Consider the following 22,411-nt stretch of genomic DNA (forward strand, 5'->3'; position numbering starts at 1 on the left):
AGTAAAGAAGATCAGTAAATTGCGGACCCCTGGTGATCTATTTGAACCATCCTAAATATTATTTTGAACTGCATAGAACTGACCTTTGACATACTTCCGCTTACACAGATGCACACACTTCACTGTTATGACTCAGGCTATAAATAAAACAGGCTATTTTTTAAAGAGAGAGAAGAAGATAGAGGGTGTAATGCCCGGAGGAAAAATGAGCTGCAGGAACTGAAAAAGAAAAAAAAGAGATGTTGAAGGCAGCATACAAACGCCTTCAAAAGCATGCTTAAACAGGTGGAGCAGTCTGAAAACAAATCAACACCACAATGGCTCAAATGATAACAAAAACAGTATGAGGAAGTAAGGCAGTGTAAAATTAAATGAACTGAAAATTGGAAGAAGTTTGCAACTAAGGCACATGACTTGATATTTTCCTGAAACAGCACAAAACTATGTATAGATTATGCTGTCTATAGCATAAAATGGGATTAAAATAGTATTTAAAAGAACTTGTGCACTTTGGCATTTAAAAGTATTAAATGTGATTAATTTTGCAGAAACCCTGTGATTGTCTCTCTGAAAGAGTAAAAAACAGTTGAAAAAAGAAGATAGTTTTTCTAAAAACTTTAATTTAGCCTTGTCAAAAACACTCAGAGTACAAATGGACTAAAATTTAGTCTGTTGTTTTGTCACAGAAACATTCTCTATTCTTTCAGCAAGCTAGTTTTTAGATGAGATTTGACTCTGAATTCCAAAGAGGGACAGTACCAAACCTCCAATACTTTTTCCAAAACAGTTGGAAAGATAAGACTTGAGGATGGATTGAACAAATGTGAAGGGATTCTCCATCCACCGAGCGTAGGGTGTTCAAAACTGAAAGTAAACAGACCCAGGCTGGTTCTTGGAAGAGTGACACAATGAGAGCCAATGTTAAGAGTGAGGTGTCTCATCAGTTTATCTGAGGCTGTTTTTAGTGAGGCTATTTGAGGTTGGTGGCCTTCCTCTGCTGAATTCATCCCTCCAACCATTTATCATCTATTACCTGCTCTTCTTTACCTGAGCTGCTGACTACCTGACAAAGCTATTTTGGCTGGGTAGCATCTGATGGGGTGATCAATAACAACCAATAACTTTGTCAATTTCTATTCATTCTTTATACCTTTAACCACAACAAAGTCAGGACTAATACAGTATTATTTTTTTGTGAAGAAGGTCAGGAATCTGAACTGTAGGAGATAGTGGGTAGCTGTGTGGGATGATCCAGCAGAAATAATTTGCTCCTGAACATGAGACGAAGGAGATGCTGGTTGATGTTAGAAGGAAATAATTTCTGCCAGCTTTTTCGGACAGGAAATGAAGTTGTCGAGTGCTTCAACTACTTGGGCTTTCACCTTAAAGTGAAAATGGAGATGTTTAAGTTATAGAGGGAAAGGAGGATGCTGAACAAAAAGCTCTCCAACATACACTGTCTCAGCTTCATATTTATTTTCAGAGACTGAGGAGCTCTTTGAGACTCAGTCAGCTTTACAGTCACAAACAGAAAACCACTCTCTCATTTTATCATCCTGTATGTTTATTATTTATAGCCAAAACATGTACTGAAACAAAGAATGGTCATTACCACCAAATATTGATTTAATGTTTTTACTGACTTGATTAAGTTTTTTTCTCTAAAGAATTTCTTTCTTTAAATCTTGGCTCCTACATTTTCCCCAGACTTTGAATGGCTGAGATGGATCAGTCTACAACACATCTAACCGTAAATCATGAGCGGTTCGGGTTCATCTGGTCCTTCAACATTTTGGTTACCATGCCAAAACATTTATGTTATAATTTAACTTCTACTCAGTCCTGCTTTGATTTCATCCCAGTTTAACCTTTCATTTCATAAAACAATCTGATCAATCAAAGCAAAAATATGCATAAATTACTTAAACTTTTGTTTTTCAGCTGTATACATTTTGTTAAGCTTTAATATGACACCTTACTTGTATTGATTTTTGTGATTGGCATATTGATCAGTTTTCTGTGAACTATGGGAGATGATGATTCTCATACACAAAGAGACATGAAGATATTCATGAGAACTTGTGGCATTAATGCAGAGATCATTGGCCTGCAGCTTGTTCTATCATCATACAACATGGAGGAAAGAGACCAAAACTGCAAATGTGCAAAACATAAAACTAACCAACAGTTCAGTAAAACAAATCTGTCATCAGAATTATTTTTCTCTTTATTTAAACAGTTCCTTTTCTTTAGTTGTTCCTCAGTACGTTGTTTATAAGTTGGTTCTGATTCTTTATAAATTGCTTTCAACTTCATTTTATTTTTTGAAGACCACAATATAGTAGGACAATCCCTTACACCAGGGGAACTATTGGTGAAAACTTGTCGAATCAAATTATTATCTGTTGACCAGTCCACATTTTTCACCCTTCTACTGTTCAGGATTTGTGACAGTAACACATCTACAACTTAGAAGATAATGGATAGGAAAGCAAGATGTCTCCTTGTGCTAATGGTGCCACAAATATTTAAGTGGATTTCTTGAAGTAATTATTGACATGAGTTAACTTAAAACAAATTTAATTATCAAATGTTTCTGGCAATCTTAGATCATTGTAGTTTTGTGAATCTGTTGTCTGTTATCCTTGATAAGTTTGTTTTTTTAAGTTATTTGTCTTTCCAGGTGTCGTCACTGTGACTGTATCACAGGGTAGTGATGCCATCTTACCCTGTTCTCCAACCACAAAGGAAGATCTCTCATTTAAGTCATTTAAGTGGAGAAAAGATGGTCAGAATGTGTTTTATTATGATGCTGGGGTTCATTACAACAATGGACTTCGAGGTCAAGATCCACAGTTCAAAGATCGTGTGTCATTTTTTGAAGATCAGCTACGTTCTGGTGATGCCTCCATTCAGATCCAAACTGTAACGATTCAAGACAGTGGAATCTACAGCTGTGAGATTTCAGGTCTTAATTCAGGAAGTCAAACATTCAACATCAAGCTTGTTGTCAGTAAGTATTTGACTTTTGTCATAATCTTGCAAGATAAAAATCAATATCTGAACTCTTTCTACTTTTTATATTTATTTTCTCCATGATCCTTTTGATTTTTATTTATGTTTTAATTTTAAATATAGATTTCCCTTTAAACAGTTGATAATTTTTTTTGCTAGAATAATGTTAAGCTATTCATAACTTTATTGTTTTTTGAGGACAACATTAGTTTTTATTACTGTTAAAATATAAATTGATGTTGCAATAATTACATGCACACAGTTTTAGACCTGGCCTTTCATGTTTGTTTACAGTCCCTTTAGTTTGGCCTCCTTTATGGTTTGCTGGTTATTCTGGGAGATATTCACTGACTTAAAATGTAGCTTTAGTATTTACTGCTGACTTCCTGAATACACAATTAGTCTTTAGATCTGATTTATGATGGATAAGAATTATTAAAAACAATCTGTTAATCACAGCACTCCCCTAAACTAAATCTTAGTATACGAATGTAGATATGTTACTGCAAAAATCCATATTGGAAATGTACACTTACATAGATTTGGTATAATGCTATTCAAATTATTTTAGACAGGGGTTAAAATGGAAGTACAGATAAAATGTTGTCAAAAATAGAAATAAAAATAGTTTATAGTATCAGTTTTTGAAACACAAAGGAAGTTAGAAGCCAAATATAAACCAGACAAATGATTTGTTTGATCCCTCTTTACCTTAGCAGCCTCAGTTCTTATAAATTTCCACCAGATCAAGAATTTCAAAGAATTTTAATTTTAATTTAAGTTTAGGATTAGCCACTTACACTAAACAGATATTATTATTTTATTATGTTTGTTACACCAGGCTCTTTGAATCAGAACAGACTGTGGAAAAGACCTAAACTACAACAGGGACCATCAAACTCCTTCTTCATATTATGCTTAATATTTCATATATATGGATCATAGTCAGTTTATGTTGAGCAAAGAACAGAGACAACAGAAAAACACCTCTCCCTCTATTAGTCAGTCATGCCAGTTAGTTGCTCAGTTGTTAGAGCTGCTTTTATTTAATTATTCGCTGTCCATTAATTATTCAGCATTGAACCTATTTATTTCAAAATCCAGATTAAAATCAGTTTTTATTTGATTCTGATTGAATAATTATTCAAAAGTTGTTTTAAAATATATTTCACAGCCATTACAAAGACTCCTTTCTAAGTAAGATTGTTCTTATTTATCTTTGAATATTATTGACAAACTTTCAAACCTAAACAGTAAAACAGCTCTAGGCTCCTCAGTAAATAAGAATCATTTACTGATATTGAAGGGAGTTCTCCTTTTAGAGAAAAACTATTCTGTATATTCAAACAAGATGCCATCTATTGCAAGATGTAGATCACTATCAATTTTACGGTATGATGGAGGTAAAACAAAAATTATTATTTTTGTATGACTATATTTTTTAGGCATATTAGTTTGTTGACCCGATGTAGTTTCCACAATTCATTTAGGTTTGACAAATCTACCAACAAACTATCTTAAAAATTTGATTTGTAAATATCTTTTTTTTAATTTTCCACCTGTTTATCTTGTTAAAATGTGATTTGTTTTCATAGATGTTCAAACAAGAGAGGGCAGTGATGTCATCTTGCCCTGTTCTCCCAGTGGAAAGATCGACCTCACACATGAAACGTTCGACTGGAAGAAAGATGATACGCAGGAGGTGTTTTTATATCACAATGGCAAACATTACAACAATGGACTAACTGGTCAAAATGAAAATTTCAGAAATCGTGTCGAGTTTTTCCAAGATCAGCTCCAGTTTGGCAATGCCTCCATACGTATCAAAAACACAAAGCTGACTGACAGTGGAAACTACAGTTGTACATTTCCACTTCTTCAGCCACCAGGACAGATGTTCTACATGAAGCTTGATGTTCGTAAGTACAAAACGTTTTACCCAATCTTGAAAGAAAGTTGAGTTCCACTGCTAATAGCACAGATGTTTAAAATTTTTCACACGCAACTAATTAACTCACTTAAACAACAATGTTTACCTTTCACAGAAGAGATTAGGATCAAATTACTTTCACTGTTAATTTTCCAACATTTCACTGACAGTCATTTGGTGTTATTTGACTATAGGTAGCTTAATAAGAAAGTTAATTTAAATATGAAAGTTAGTCATCCTTACACATCTAAAATTTTAAGAACACAGAAGAAAAGGAAAATGGTTATCTGCAGAATTTAAATGTTAATAGTAAATTATTTGATGTTTAAATGAATTTGATTAAAATCTTTCCATCACAATAAATCCCTTCTTTCTCAGTGACTGAGGATGTCATAGAAGACTTGTTGAATCTTTAAAATGTAATGTTTTATAATTGTTCTCAAATAGATTTGATCTTAGATTGAGCTGCATGATGTTAGGGAAAATATGCAATTACAATATTATTTTTGAAAGTTAATGTTATAAGAACTGTTGAGGTCAAACTAATTTTCTTAATTTAATTTACCTTGTCATTCCAATGTCTTGGCACTTTTCACCTTAATCAGGTGTGAACAACACTTCTGAACTTCTATTTTTTTCTTTATGTTGATGCAAAGATAATATTGCATTAGCAAGTGTGTAACATACCTTTTATGGGCCAGGTGAGTCGTGATTCCTGTGAAGTGAACTTGTTTTTTTGTTTTGTTTTGTTTGTTTGTTTTTACATGTATTGTTACTAATAATAGGTAAAAACAATGAAGTTGTGCTTCATTAATGAAACCCATAACAAGTTTAGTCATCTCATTGGTCCCAGCAAGATCAATCTTCATTAGAAATTTTATCAAATCTTTTTACGACATAACTGATCCCAGATCACATTTAGGCTACATGCTATAATTAACCCCAGCCATGTACAGTCTTATTCAGTACATTAGGATATGAATTCTGATTTGGCTCATTTGTCAGATTAAAAGCACATGTTGAAACTAAACATACTTTAAGTCCAAATTTCTGCATTTAAAATGTTTGTTCTAATGGTCTAATGTAATCAAATTTTAAATTGCATGTTTTAATACATGTAAGTGGAAAATCACTGTAAGTAACAAAAATAAATACTTTCAAACAGGGCTGGTGCCGCCCACTTGTGTGGCCTAAGCACATGCTTTGTTGTGGCATTTTCCCCACTGAAAAGATCAGTAGTTTCTCATCTGGTGGTGGAAAGTTGAAGTTTGTAAATGGATAATGGGATTAAAACAAGGGGAAAAATGTACAGTGAGTTAAATGTAACAATGAGGACTGTACAGAACTAGGGCTCATTATATAACTACAATAAACAACTCCTATTCTAACAGACAGTAAGTTTGTAAGACTTGCTGGTGTCACAAGCTGTAGTTGTTTCACGGTAACTCCTAAAAAAGTGACTTTACAAAAGAAACTACAGATGTGGGTGACTAGTTACATTTACTCAGTTTACTTAAGAAACCTTTGGCAACAAATAAAAACTCACTTTTTGGAGTAAATTACTACACTATACTTTTTACACTTACTCAACTATATTTTTTGGATACCCGACCGATGGGCATTAACTTCACTGAATAAAAAAAATACATCAGATATGGACGCACCTACAATGTAAGTTGAAGTGAAACATTTTGTGTATGTGCAAGCTCTATTGTTATACTGTTTTCTACCTGCTGTGGAAATACTTTAAGATACATACAATATATTTACATTACCAACTCTAAGAATCAGGGCTTTTTTTTGCTTGTTTTAAAAAACGATTTGTCAAGTTTTTTTTCTCCTGCCTGAATCTGTTTTTTTAATCATATTTTTATACATCTTTTTTTTCTTTTCATTCTTTAGATACCAGAATTTAGTTGCAAGTATTTAGTAGCAATGTAATGTATAATGTTCATTATACAAGGAAGTGGAAATTATAAATGTATTTTTCTAATCTTTATCTTTTTTATTGCCTGTGCTGTTTTCACAGATGTTTGTCCAAAGCCAATACTCAGCACTAAAAAAACAGCTGATGGCATAAGGGTGATCTGTTCAGTTCCTGATGTTTCAAAAGTCGAGATGGAGATGCAGAACAGTGATGATGGGACTGCATATAAGCCTGTTGAAGCTGTAACCTCACAAAATCCCCAAGACTTCATGTTTTCTGTGCCCAATGATGGCCACTATCGTTGTCTTGTGAAGCAGAACGAATTCTGCCATCAAATTTATTCAGAGGAGATTTTTGTTCTGATATCTGGTGAGTTTGTTTTTAGTTTTGATATTATGAACATTTGTGGTTATTTTATTTTTTACATATAACATCATTATGAATTTCATTAAAAAAATTCTTTAAGAATGAAAAGAAAGATCAAATTAAAAAGACATTAGCTGAGTCTGAACCTCCTCAGTTTTAGTGTTATCAAGTTCTGCTGAGATTAGACAAAGAAGAATGAATATTCTAAACATATACTTTTTATTTAGTAAGATAGTGAAATTATATGTTCCTGTCATTGGAATAACCCCTTAACAATAAGCAGTGATTCCTGGTTGTCGGTACTAATTCAATTCAAGATAACGAGGGACTTTACACCAGAGCTAAAACGATGATAAAATTCCAGCTTATAAATGAGATACAGCTGGGATTTTATCCTTCCCCTCCAAAGAGCTGAAAAAGAAAAACTCCAAGTCTTACTCTGTTCTCTTGTTAAGATTTTAGTAAGAAGAGATTAAAGCTAAATGCCATATTATTCTTATTATTGAATGAAAAACTAATGAACTTTGGATTCCCACACTGAGGATGTCAGAGAGATGTTAAAAAGGGCCTTCCTTACACCTAAAATAAGCACAAGTATTGATTTAAAGATCAGTAAAAGCTATAAAAAGGATAATGGACCAGTGACAGGATTCACAGATCTTTAATTTTTTATGTATCACTTCACTTAATTACTTTTAGAAACTCCTGGAACCTCCAGTAAACCTGCAGTCTGAGAGCAAAGTACTCAGAGATAATATGTAGTTTGATTATTAAGAGATTTATGTGTAACAAATAGAAATTTAAAGTAGGGCCCTATGATTTCAGCAATGCTGAAAATGTAGATGAAATTTAATTTTAAAAAAAACCCCAATAAAATGTGGAATTTCACAGAATTAGCTTAACATGAAATCTAAACACTGACAGTCATTACTTCATGTCTGTGACAGACAGAAATGAAAATGAACAATGATCTTTATTAAAGTGTTTACAGGCTTTTACTTTTTGCAAGTTTTCTACATGATGAATATTTTAGTGTTCAGTTCAGTTAAAGAATTTTTTAAAAAGCTATTTTATTTTATCTTAAAAATAAGATCTTAGGTTTGCACATCATTTTTGATGACAATTGTGGGAAAAACTTTTTAACACTTTGTAAAACAAATGTTCTCCCTGCCAGCATGTCTATGTGGGCCCCATGTGGGGAAAAGGAGGGCTGATATATGGGTCCCATATGGGTTTCTCTGCGGGTTCCACAGTGGCCCCACATGGGTTTGCCAATATAGGACCACAGCCCACATGGGCCCTACATGGGCCCTACATGGTGGTGGGCCCACATGGGTTTGTCCATTTAGAGCCCATGTAGGGCCCACGTAGGCTGTGGCCCTATATGGGCAAACCCATGTGGGGCCACCGTGGAACCCGTGGACAAACCCATATGGGACCCATTTATCAGCCCTCCTTTCCCCCACGTGGGGCCCACATAGGCATGCTGGCTGGGAGCTGTTGAACCCCAGCACTCTATTATATTGATGAGCAGAATAACAGTAAATGTTGACCTCTACTGATTTTATTTAATGTTTTCATTTACAACATATTTACATACTTTTTTAGATTAATAAATATGGTTAAAATGAAAAAATGGAATTCAGAAAAATGAAAGCTGAAGAAGTGGAATTTGGAAAAAATAAAATGGAATTTTGAAAATGGTGAAACAGATTTCATAGGATCTTCATAAAGTCTATTCTAATTTTACAGGGAGCTAATCAAGAAAAACAAAAATTGGAGAAATAAGATCCCTCTTTTTAAATGAGCTGAAGGGTTTCCACAGATTTTCTTTGACTTTCCTGATATGAGAACTTCACAATACTCATGTCTTGAAGAAACAAGTGCATGGATAATTATTTTCTACAAATCTATGGAACATATTTCTAATTTTAATGAAATAGTGCTTCTAATGAATTAAATAATGGAAATTAATGCTGTGCTCTCTGATAGTTCTACAAAGTGAAAGAAAGGAAAGAAAGCTCTTGCTGTTCATTTATTACTTGACTATTTGTAAGAGAAAACTGTGATCAACTTTATTAAATGTCATGCAGTCTATCATGACAAGTAAAGACACAAGGCCATTAACTGAAGCTTTGATATTTCCTGATCAATTCTATTGATTTTTAATCTACTTATTTGGACTGTGAGTTTTGTGAACAATGGGTTGGTAACACTACAGGAGAGTTATGAGTAAACTATTCTCTTCCACAATTTGTTATGGTTAGAATAAATTGCTGCCTCCTGGTGACAAAATGTTTAATAATAAAGTTGGTATTACTTTATCATTCCTCCTTCTAAAATGAAATTTTGAGAAGGATTGTGGTACATAAAGACAATTTAACTACGACTGGATTAATATATATTTTTTCCCATTATTCCTATCATATTTTCTTACAGGGGCAGTATTACATGTTTTACAGACATATATTTAATTTTATAGCACTTTCAATTGTTATAAAAATGCTGTATATATCAAACATGACTTAAAAGAATTTTAATTTCATAGTTTAACTCCATGAAATCGTGCCTCTGTCGCTTTAAGAAAATCCTGCTCTTTCCAACATTTTCCCTTCAGGAAGTCGTCATAACTTCACTCCTCTAATAACCTTTTAACAACATTTTTACCAGCATTGCACTCAGAAGTAGCTCACATAATGAGCTCAGCAGATGCACAGTTCCACCAGATGTTTGCTAATAGCTGCTGGCTGGTCTGAAGGAGCTGAGTGAGGGAGTCACATGGAAAGGATGTTCTGTGAGGTGGAAAATTGTAAGCTTGGATACAGAAGCACTGAGTAGGAAGGTGACGCTAGGTTCCCACAAGAGTTTTGCACAGCTGAATGACTGCAACTAGCCTGGTAAAAACCAGCCCCTTGTTTTTACACTTTGCTTCCTACAGAGGCTCTGGGCTCTCAGCTATTGAGAAACGAATGTGCTGTAAGTGAGTTTTGTTTTCCAAGCAGAATTACACAGGAAGGCAATGGCCAGGTTAGGTGATCACAGGAGATTAAAGAATTTCTCAAACATGCAGGAAAGAATTGAGGCAACATCACAGATGTGTTTTTGATGAGGGAAAAACATTATAACATGAATTTTACCTAAAGAACGGGGATTTCTTTGTGTCAACAGGTAACTTCTCATCGGAGTGGAGAGAAGTCACATGTATTGAATTTAAAAAAGTGTCGATAGTTTTTGAATTAAAAATACCACCAAATTTTTGAAGTGTACCTAGCTCTCGTATCAAGACAAAACTCTGCCTCTGGCAGATTTTGAAAAATTCCAGAAAAGTGGGCGGAGCCAAGAGACGTTTAAGTGTAGGGAAGAAGATCCAAGGTGGTGAGCGGGATGTGAGCGGGATGAACTGAGTGCTGGACCAGGGAGTCAGAATCAGCTCTCCAGTCACTTTGACAGAATGTCATCATCAACAGTGAAGTCCAACAGAACCAGCACTGTGGTTCTTTGACAGTCTGTATTTATATGGATGTCATTTAACACTTTGACAAGAGCAGTCTCAGTACTGGGTTTACTGTTAAATGTTAACATTTAAATTAAAATTCAAAAAGTCTTTATTTGCTTAAACATTTTGTTTGAAAACTAAACTTAAGGACAAAATAAGTTCCAAACATAAAGTATAGACACATGTAACAGTGAAAGTCATGGTAAGGCTGCTAATGATGTATGGGGTTCTGGAGCAGGAAGGAGCTCTTTCTAAAGTGCTTTCTGTTTACATAAAAACCAGGCCAATTGTTCCTACCCAGCAGGATATAGAGGTTCTTGAAGGAGTTCAGAAAGCTCTGAAACTGTGTCAGGATTTCACTGACGCTCTTTCAGGCGAAGACTATGACCCTGTTATATGTCAGAGCAGATCTATACCTATACAACACTAGTTTTCTGGCACCTGGAGAGCGTGAGGTTCGCTCTGTTCATCCATCAAGACCAGCTCTGTGGATTACCTCTACAACAATTTTTTTGTGACATGTTGGACATAGCTTCTTTTGTGGATCCATGCTTCAGGGTCAGATACATTCACAGTGAAAAAATTGATGCATTAAAACATAAAGTAATCTCTGAAGCGGAGTCTCTGCTCACATATCATGACAGATGTTGATCTGATCTACTTTCCTCAGCTTAGAAGAAGCAGCAGTGGTGACCTCAGTTAAAAATAAGTGATTACTGGCCAGCCTCTTCCAGCACAACACAACTACCAGTACCACTTTCACACAGGGGGAAGAAATAGAGTGTGAACTTTCTAGCTACCTATTCTCAGTTTGTGTAGAAAGTGATGCTGCCCATCTCAAATGGCAGAAGGAACACAACATTGTTTTCCATCACTGAGCTGCTTGACCAAGAAATGTCTTTGTGAGCCTGCCACCATCTCACCTTCTGAGAAGAGTTTTACTGTGAATATTCTGTAAACTCTGTGTGCTGCTGCCAGTCTTGGTCGAAATGCTCTTGTAAAAAAGATTTTTAATATTGATGGGATTTTCCTGGTGAAGTAAATAAATAAGTTGCAATGGGAACAAAGCTCAACCTAAACCTGGCCAAGCTGAAGAAAAGGCTGGAGCAACAGACTACAAAGTTGAATTACAGCTAAACTAGTACATAATCAATCAATAAATCTTGAAATAAATTTAAAAAATAAATCTTGGGGGAAAAATAGACATTTCTATTTAAATGTTTTATTTCATGGGAACATTTATTTATTTTGTCTTGAATGAAATGGATCTCCATACAAATACTGCTGTTTAATAAATATGTCTGCATCCTGGACAAAGCTTTAAGTCAAATGTTTATTTTATTAGTTTTTACTTTATGTAAAGAAAAAAATATTGAGATATGTATAGTATATCACCATAAGGCTTAAAAATTTTGAAATATTTTTAGTCCAAAACGCTCAGCCCTATTTTGTATGTTAGGTAAAGTGGTCTACTGGTACATTGTGAGAGTAACATTATCCTCTTGTAATGTGTTTCAGGCGATGACAAAGGATTAAGTTCTGGATGTGCCATTGACATTGCCGCTGTCGCTGTCATTTTGACTGCCATTGTCACTGCCATTGTCAATACAACTGTGCTCTATTTTCTGTGGAAGAACAAAAGATCTTCAGGTAAGTTTGGATGTTTCAGTTTTTCTTGGCATGCATAATGAGCTTTATGTTTAGCATCAGTCGCTCTAATGTGAGTAAAAAAAGGCTGACATTTCTTCCCTGCACCTCAGTGATGTGCCAAAACAAAATTTGTTTGAGAGATCAAAATATAACTTTTAGCTCAGTCCATTCCCTCATAATGTTATAGTTTTATTTACTGTTTAAATGATTAAAATAAGATTTTTGATTAAAAAAAATCTTTAATTTCAGTCTGAAAGTTTCAGTTAAGCTTATAAACTAAAGTAATATTCATTACTTTTTGCCACTGTTGCTGGTACTGGAAACGTGTAAAAACTGTTATTTTTGTGTTAATTTTAGCTTTTTGTCATTGTAACTTCATAAATTGTTTTATTGCTGAAAAAAAAAATCTTAAATAGCAACATTACGTTTTATTCTTTTAACTCCTGTGTCTGAACTCACGACTAAACCCGTGTTTTTGCTTAGCCCAGGTTTTCTCGTGGCACTGCAACATTGCTAGTGAATGAAGACTATTTTGGTTTTTAACTAATCAAATTTTGCTTCATTAACTTAATAGAATAATTTTATTGACAGCCTCAAATCTGCATTTCAGTCATACAAAGAATTTGATTTGTTTTTCTTGCATGTATGATTAATGGCATCATTAATCCTAACTCAACAGGTGACAGGACTAAAGACGTTGCAAACTACGAGGGTGAACTAATGGAACTTAGGATATAGAATAATTGATATGTAATGTTTCCCAATGAGAAGAACTGGTATTCATTTTGTATCATTGAGTGTTAATAAGGTATGAAAACATTCTGATCATTACAATAAAGGCTCTGAGGCGATAGTAGGTAGCAATGGAGAATATATATATTCATCCAAGATCCATAAATACATCAAGGACAAAGCCTCAACGGACAATGTGCTCAACGAATGTCTCAGGTAATGGGGAACAGAGGACAAGGTGCTGGAGGAACCATCATGGGAGGACAAGCCCCTACATGGGATGTACCACCGACAAATAACTGAAGTGGCTGATATCAGGAAATCCTACCAATGGCTGGAGAAAGCTGGACTCAAGGACAGCACGGAGGCTGGAGCAGTGGCTACAACAGATCCCAGGAACAACATCAGACATCTCAGTCCAGAAATGTGCAGTTCTAGGCACAGCCAAGATACTGCGCAGAACCCTCAAGCTCCCAGGCCTCTGGTAGAGGACCTGAGCTCAGAGGATGAAAGAGACCACCCACGGAGGGTGAGAAGGGAATTTATTATTTTTGTGTGTGGCAGGAGCAGTGTGATAATTGGGAACTTAAGTTTAAAAACACCATTTTAATAATTGGTTGCAACAACTCCACTAAAAAGTTACCTTAAAGGCACACAGACCCGCTACAGATGAGGCTTGAGACAATCTCACAATGTAACAATTTTTATTTATTCCACAGTTTGTTTAATCAAAAATACTAGTCTAAAACCACTCACACATTAAAAGTCAGTGTTAGCGCAACTCAGGGACGGGAGTGCAATTTGGGGTAGTGTCCTAAAAGAAAAACACAGCAAACAAAACAAGGCAAAACAAAAGAAAATCGTGCACCAAACCAAAAGGAGTACCACCTCCCGGAAAGTCCACCACCAACACCACGAGCTGGCCGTTCCTGTCAAAAAATAAGAGAGACATTCAAATTACAAACAATACAATTATGCAGTTCAGCCCACAAACAATCAAGCAGCAATAGTCCAAATTAAGAGTCTGTCCGGGGAGAAACCGATCCGCTGTAGCAGACGCCACTCAGAGCGGCAGTAGAAAGATAGTCCGAGCTGATCACCAATCAGCCCAAATCGGCCGCACTGGACGAGTGGTAGAAGCCAGCTTTACGCCGACCAGGACGGCGGGCATGAAGCCAGCAAACAGGACGACAGTCGACAGATTATCCAGTTGACAGGCGGACCGTCGGTCGGGGACAACCAGAACAGCGGGCAAACAGCCAGCCAAGGACAAACAGCAGCGGCTATCAAAAATAAATGTTAGAAATGGAATCTAAAAGCATCCAAACTCCAGCACTTCACCTACCACTGAGCTCTTTATGTAGTGCCTCTAAAAGGAAGGAGGAAATGTAGAGCTTGTACAGGCGGCGGCGATCAGAGCGTCGTTAAGCGCATCGTTTGCGCGCACGCATTAATTTGCAGCTGTTATACAGAAAATGTAAATAAATCACAAGTAATAAGTTTGCTTGAGAGAGGTGAAGCCTGCCTTACCTAGCGTGCAGCACCAACAAACACCGAGGTCTGAACCGGAAGGAAAACAACGTCATGTCAACCAGGTGAGGGAGGGTCCTTTATATACAGGCAGCCAGCGCCACAACCAATTAGATTCAGGCACTTGTGTGGTGCCTGAGTATTGCTCACAGCAGGTGGTAGGCACAATCTTCATTACACCTCCTGGAATGCGTCAGGCCCTCCTGCCTCGCACCCTAACCTTACTAGGCTGCTTAGGAGTGTACTGCATTTCAGCTGCATGACATTTCTGTAAGGCATTAACCAAGGGCTTGGGAAATGACACAACAGGGGTTGTATTAAACAGAGCATTGCCATGCTGTCCAAATAGTTCTTGGTAACACTTATTTATGACGTTCATCCCCAACACACCAGGAACTGAAGCTGAACCACTATCTGGGGGGTTTCTTACTACCAACACCCCACAGTGGGGCATCAACTTGCCACACAGTTCAATAGATACTTCCAAATAACCGATGTAAGGAATTGGGAGACCATTGGCTGCTTTTAGCTGTAGCCAGTGGCAAGCTCTTAAACGCTCTTCGCCCCAGGGCTCAAAGAATTCAATAAAGAAGCTCTCTGTAATGGTGGACACCATTGAACCAGTGTCAACCAAGCAAGGCACTTTCACTCCAGCCATGTTCACTTCAATATGTGGACAAGAAGCAATTAATTTAGGTACATCTGCTGAACATAAACCACTAGTTGAGCCTATGGATGCCCCACCCGAGCCTTGGCTCTGCAACTCGGTGGGTGCTAGTTTCCCAGAGGCTGACTTCCCTGACGTGACTCTGAGAAAGATGGCTGACGGAAGGAAACATGTGGCCCCCCACACTCCCTAGCAATATGTCCGGGCTGTTGGCACCGTCGACATATAATAGGACCTCGACGTGGAGAGCGGCTGCGCCCTTGTGCAGTTTGGAGGAGGGTAATGCTGTGAGTAAGCCGATTAAGCTGCTCCTGTTGCTGTTTTAAGAGTTCTTTTAACTCATTAACCTCCGTTTGAGTGGGGCTAACAATAGCTGGTGACCCACCACGAACAGCAAACTGAAAACTGGGTGCTGAAGGCAGAGAATTACTCCGGCCCCGCATACTAGCTGGCAAACCCTCGAATTCCCACCTCATTGCCTCACCTCTGACATCAAGCAGTGTTGCTGCCGGTTTCAGACGAACGTACTGTTTTAGCGCACGACGAAGCGCACCATCAAGGACATATTCTATAAACTGATCACGCAAGAGAACTTCAGCGTTAGGCATGTCCCTAGGGGCCTGTGCTTTTACTTTCTCCATGAGGCTCATCAAAGCAAGGGAGAACTCTTACAATGTTTCCCCATCTAATTGCTTTCTGGAGAAAAATGCCTCCTGTAATGCAACATGTGACTCATTACATCCATAAAGCTCCTTGAGGATAGAAATGATTTTAGCCGGATCCCCTCTTTCCTGACTAGAGCGATATTTGATCTCATCCCTAGCCTCTCCTTCTAAATGGTCATACAAAAAGAAGGCCTGATCTACTGCTGACAAATTTCGTGCCCGCATACACGCCTGCACCTCCTCAACCCACTCGCTCACACTAATCCCCATCCGTCCCCTAAACATAGGACACTTACGATCACGTGGGACAAACACTAACCTGTCCGTTATTTGGGCAGTGGGGGGTGCAGAAGCTGAAGACGGCCCAGCACTGGAGCTAGATGTGGAAGGTGAACGCTCTGCACGCAGCTTCTCATTGCCAGCCTTTAATTGAGCAACCAGGGTCTTCAATTCCAGTAGCTCTTCCTCCATTACTACAAATGACCAGCTCAAAATAAATGAACCGCTGCTGTTTGTCCTTAACACACCAAAAAAAAAAAAAATGTCAATACTTGAACATAAATGTCACAAAATGCAATAAAATAGTGAAAGAGTCTCAGCCTCAAAACTGTAAAAAAAATCCTGCCAAATATATTAGAAACAGTAGTGTTAGCAAACAATGAGGCCAAGTTTCATTTGATCCTTTTCATCGAATTCTGCATAATGTTAAAATATAATGCTGGTTTTATTGGCTTCTTAGTAAATATTTCAGAACCTCTGGACATCAGATTAACGTCTCAAAGGAGGTGGTTTCCATAAGTAATGGCCAATTACATGAAGCCTTTTTAAAAACTTACTCATTCAAAACTAAAAATACCATTACTGTGTACCACATATCTTATAATAAAACCTGGGAAGATATCCCATTATTGTCACCAGTATCAATGTATATAAATCCAGTATATGGACTGCTTTTTATTTTTCTAGTTTTCTAGTTACAGTAGTTTGGTCTCATTCTTGTTTTTATGAATTGATTTTGTTATGGACTGATTTAACTTATCCTATGTGCCTGTATGTTTTAAAGAAAAAGTGGAGGGTGATGGGACTTTGTGGTGGTGCTGCATGTATTTTGAAACCAATGTGCAGTGACAATACATTTTCAAACAGACGTTCATGATGTTACATATGAAGTGATTTCCTTTGTGTATTAACATGCAGTCTCACAGTTGAAGCTTTTGGTATTGTCATCTTTCATTTTTAATCTTCCTATTTTGTTCAGTGACATTTATGCTTTTTCTTTTTTGTTGTTTTTATTTTGCTTTGTTTTTATGGATTTTGCTGTAAACCACAAGTGCTGCTTTAACTTTCTAAAACTGCATCAAGGTTTTGTTTTTTTGTGTTTTTGCCAAGCTGAATAAAAACTTTTTCAAAGGACTGAAACAACTGGCTACTCACATGAATTGCATCTAAACTTGTACATAATTAATACAATCAATTCACTAGACAACCATCTGAGTTTACTGAGGTAAGCGAGCGTATAGTGTGTGGATTTTAAAGAGTGTAGCATATCTGTATGGTTAACCGTATATTAACATTTAGACTGTTATAATGAGAAGCCAAGTTATCAGGAGTGGATAGGTTGTAAATGTCAGTTGTGAATGTTGATTCAAAGTGAGTAAATGAGTAATTGTTATGCCTAACTACCACCAAAGAAAAGTTCAAACACTCTTAATATTTCATTGAACTGAATTTAGCTTTGATTATGTCATTCACTGTGCCATTGTTTTAATAAGCTTGTTCAATGTAATAAGATTTATTTTCAACCAGTGTTGCATTCATTTTTTTTATTGATGATGGAAGAGTCCAACTACTGTGCGAAGCTGCACAACACATCTTTCACAATTTGAGCCTGATGAATTCTGGTATTGTCATCTTGGAATATCCCCTTAACATCAGAGAATAAAAACTTCCATTGGTGGAATAACCTGGTCATTCAGTATATTCAGGGAGTCAGCTGACCTTATAATGTTGAACTTGGACCTGACCAGCTGCAGCAATCTCAGATCATAGTTCTGCCTCCACAGGCTTGTACTGCAGTCACTAAGCATGATGGCTGCATCACTTCATCTGCTGCTCTTCTTACCCTGATATGTCCATCTTTCTGCAAAAGGCTACATCTGGAATCATCAAGCCACATGAACTTCTTCCATTGCTCCAGAGTTCAATCTTTATGCTCTCTTGCCCTTTTCTCCAGTTAGCCTCACTGATTAGTGGCTCTCTATAAAGCTGTTCAGTCCCTTGAGTTCCTGTTTGATCGTGCTTGTTGAAATGACTTTAACTTCACATTTTAACCTGATGGATGGTTACACCACAATAAACTACTTGAAAATAATCAGTGTTGTTCTTGAAGTTGCATTAAAATATGTTGCATTGTCCTTTTAGTTCAGCAACTGAAGATTCTGCATGTGTACAGAAATTATGTGTGTTCTGAACCAACTGGATATTTTGAGGAAGAAAATTTGTGCACCGTTACATCCCGACAGCTGAGTGTGGATTTGGCTGAATGTTACAACTGGTTACTTTTTTTCTTTGTCTTTAAAAATGTGTGGAAAAATAACTTGTAAAGTTAATGTAAACAATATTATGTTGATGCTTTACTATCAATTCTGTAAGTCAGTGTGAGATGCTATATAATTTTCTAGGAGTTAGTCACAATCTGTTTGCTTCTGCTTATTCGCCTACTCCGTGGTACTGAACATGTTCATTTTTTTTAAGGAGTCTTATATTAGGATTTTTTGTGTTATCATTCTTACATTTATAACATGAAACATTCATTATTTTAGATCATTAACCCAACATTATATTGTTATAGATTATTGTGATTCTTAATTTAAAGTGTTTAACTTCCTTCTGTGTATATAAGCTGACCTGGAGGCAGAGGCGCAAAAAGTGGGTATGCAGCGTATGCAACGGGGGGGGGCGCGCAGCACCAGAGGGGTCGCCAAAACCCCGTCTGGAGGGGGCGACGCACCGATTATGTTTTCCCATACACTTCAGCACCTCTCGCACATAACGAGGTAAATGTAGCGATTTTTACACTTCACGTATCATTGCCTCAGGGGGGGTTGGTCAGCGTCGCTCCTTCACCCTGACGTTCCTTCCCTGGGGGGGTGGAGGTGGGGGCACCGATTTATGTTTTCACATCCACCTGAATAATGTGTAGTTGCGCCACTGCCTGGAGGCCCCATCTGCCTGTTCGTCTTCATGTGAAACAATTTACTGTGTGTTTCCCAGACCTTGAATTATGTTTCCACAGCTGCCTCTTTATCTACCAGAATACTCCTCACTTGAGAAACTACCTGTGTGCAGAAGTATTTTGTCTCTCTTGTCTTGCTTACCTATCATCTCTCCTACCCTCCCTCTTTTTTGCTTGATAATAAAAGACAAAGTTGTAACCAAAGTGTAGCACCGGTATCACACGGCTAACTGCGCTACTGGACCAGTTCTAGGCTCTAAGGAGTGGGGAAGCAAGAATAACAACACCAGAGACCGCTGCTTTAAATGCAAAAAGCCGGCAATTTACTGAATGCAAAACACACATGAAACACAATACACAAAACCCCCCTAAAAAAAGAAGAAAAAGAAAAATGTATCACTTCTTTTTACTCACTAGTTCACCTAGCGTATTTCAGTAAAACTAATCTAATTTAGTTAGACCAGTCTCTTTTTCCTAGGTTATTTTAGTCAAACTAATTTAAGTTAGTTAGACCAGTCTCCTTTTCTTAGGTTGCACCTATTTTAGGATTCCTATTTTTTCTCTGAGTTAACTCGCTTTTTTTCTTTCACAGGTAAGGAAATACCTTCAAACAAATCAAAGTGGACCACAATTATTCAATTCACATTCAGAGACATAACATATGAAAAGCCAAGTATGCCACTTTAAACTCAAGTTCAAGTCCAAATGTGAGTTCAGGTTCTCAGTTCAATGAAAAGCTTCAGTTTTGATTCAGTCCAGAAAAATAATAATAATTTCACCAGTTCTTAAATCAGTTCTTAATCCTGTTCAGTTCGGTTTGAACTAGTTCCTGTAGTTCCTACCGCTCCGGCAGCGAATTATCATAGCAGGAGAGTCCCTCCCTGATATGATGGAGAAGATGAATTGAAGGTCTAGGTCTGGCTCGCCATCTTGAATCCCGTCTGTGAATGTGGGCGTCGCACACGGCAGACCAATCTTCGCTCCGACCGAGCTTCCAACCGAACAAAAAAACCTGACCAAAACCGATGTAGCTTAGTTTTCATAAAATCCCCGTCAGTTTCCGACCAAGCAAATTATGTCTTCTTAACTATAATATTAACTCTTTTCCGTTAATCAATCAACTGCTCTTTTCCTCCGATTCTTCCTCTGCTCCCTCCCTCTGGTCTGTGCACCGCAGCGTCACCCAGGCGTCGCGTCTGTGACGCTGGTTCCTTAAAGGGGCAGCGACGTTATTCTCTATTCAGACTTTTAATCCGCTATTTATTCTTATTTATGTCAGATTTTAACATGGGCAAGTATTTATTCCTATTTATTCAGATTTTAACTGAGCAGCTATTTATTCCTATTTATTCAGATTTTAACGTGGGTTACAAAAGGTCTTTAGAACGCCCAGTGAACGGCTTGGAGGAGCAGTTTGCTGAGTCTTCTCCTTTTGCAAAAGCTTGGTCAGAAAACTTATATATGTTGTCTGTGGTTCTTTTATGTAGGTTCAATAATACCTACCATGAATCCCCCAGCTTCTGAGTTTCAGTTTGTTCCTTTAAATGTAAAATTTTGTATTCGACACAGTTCAGCTGGTCTCTTTCCTGTCCTTAAGAGGACATTTCAGTAATGCTGGCTGATCATTTTATACCAGCGCAAATATAAAACCTACCATTGGATTTTAATACATAAAAATTGTACAACTGTATGTGGACTGAGATCTCTTCCATCAATAATACTTAAATTACAAATGTTAATCAATTGTTCATTTTTAAAGAGTATAAATGGATTCTTATTTCACTGCTACAAAGTCTATTTTCTACATAAAATCCAGAACATTTTCCAGATGAAAGTTCAGTCAAAAAAATTTTGTATGGAATCTAGAAGTTTTAATATGATTGAACCTGAGCAGCTTCATCACACAAACCCATCAGAAATGTAATAATATTTAATTAAGTTCAACTTAATGATCCACAGCTCTTTACCTGCAGGTGGAAGAAAGATGGCACACCCAGGTGAAACTGGTCATTATGACTGTAATTCATTGAGTTTGAGTCGGTGAACACAACATGCAGGATCCTGGAGCATTTACAGTGTAAACAGCAGCAACAGAAGCAGGACATTTTAAAAACTGATGGCAGAGCCACCGACATCCGTCACACAACATACTGATCCGTTTCCAACACTGGAGTCTTTAACTTAAACCGCAAAGCCTAAAATACAGGATATTTGTTCACAACATCTCTGTGTTAAAATGAACTATTTACAGTAGTGAGATGGTGGCATTGAGTGAAAGTAAAAACATTATCAACAGGTTTGAGTCAGCTAAAATGGAAGAGAAAATATGATCCAGCATCAGGCAAAAAATGGTTAAGATGTGCAACTTAAAGTAAAACCAGGTGAAACAAACTTCTCAGGTCATTTCTGTGACTTTGACAATACATAAACAAAAAATGTAAGCAAACATGATCATTTATCAGCAGAAACAAATGCTGACTTTAATGGTTGCATTTCCTGAACAACAGGAGCATCAGTATTTCTGCAGAGCTTTTAAGGTATTTACCTCTGTTCCAGTTTCAGCTGTCAGAAAACAAACATGCATACAGACATTACCCTGATTTAAAAAAAGATCCAGTTGTTATTTTCATAAAAATGACAAAGTGTGTATTCATTGTAGCTAATATTCTCTATAAATGTCCCTGCACAAGAAACCAGACGCATATTTACAAGTTTAACTTCAGAACCATCTTTAGCTAAAACAAAACAAATCCACTGCATCCTCACAGCTTTCAGTAAAACAGGTTTTACAACTTTAAATTTACACTCTGTGTGTTTGTGGAGCTTTTCTCCACCTTTCAAACATTTTTTATCAAACAGCTACTTTGGACTCAGAAACCCAACATCTTGCATATTTCTACATCAACTTCACCTTTAAACAAAAGTATAAACTTTAAATATAAATTATAGATTTAATAACTTTATATACCTTTTAATTTTAACACTCTTAATTGGAAAAATACCTTTCATTTCCATCAAGACCCTCATCATTAAATGTACCAGATCAATTACTGATTCAGTTTGTTGGGCCCGTTGTTCTAAGCTTCTAAAAAAAGAATTGAACCTTTAAATATTGTAATCTTAAATCTGGTTCTCTTCAAAACTGTTTGCATTTTGTTATTTTATATTATATGTTGTAAATAAAATTTCTCTTAAATC

General features: G+C 36.7%; 1 protein-coding gene across 1 annotated transcript in view; it reads left to right on the forward strand.

The window, feature by feature from the left end:
• LOC106909985 (hemicentin-1-like) overlaps positions 1 to 17,783 on the forward strand; it is a 78,428-nt gene extending 60,645 nt beyond the window's left edge. Inside the window, exons 10-12 of the mRNA XM_088005756.1 lie at positions 6,975 to 7,241; positions 12,253 to 12,384; positions 13,064 to 17,783. Coding sequence (XP_087861882.1) covers positions 6,975 to 7,241; positions 12,253 to 12,384; positions 13,064 to 13,122 — 458 coding nt within the window. The 3' untranslated portion in view covers positions 13,123 to 17,783. The remainder of the gene's footprint in view (positions 1 to 6,974; positions 7,242 to 12,252; positions 12,385 to 13,063) is intronic.
• Positions 17,784 to 22,411: the final 4,628 nt, after the last annotated feature.

The sequence above is a fragment of the Poecilia mexicana genome, unplaced genomic scaffold, assembly GCF_051168715.1.
Source record: "Poecilia mexicana isolate PSO_F unplaced genomic scaffold, ASM5116871v1 scaffold_5, whole genome shotgun sequence".
Taxonomy (NCBI): domain Eukaryota; kingdom Metazoa; phylum Chordata; class Actinopteri; order Cyprinodontiformes; family Poeciliidae; genus Poecilia; species Poecilia mexicana.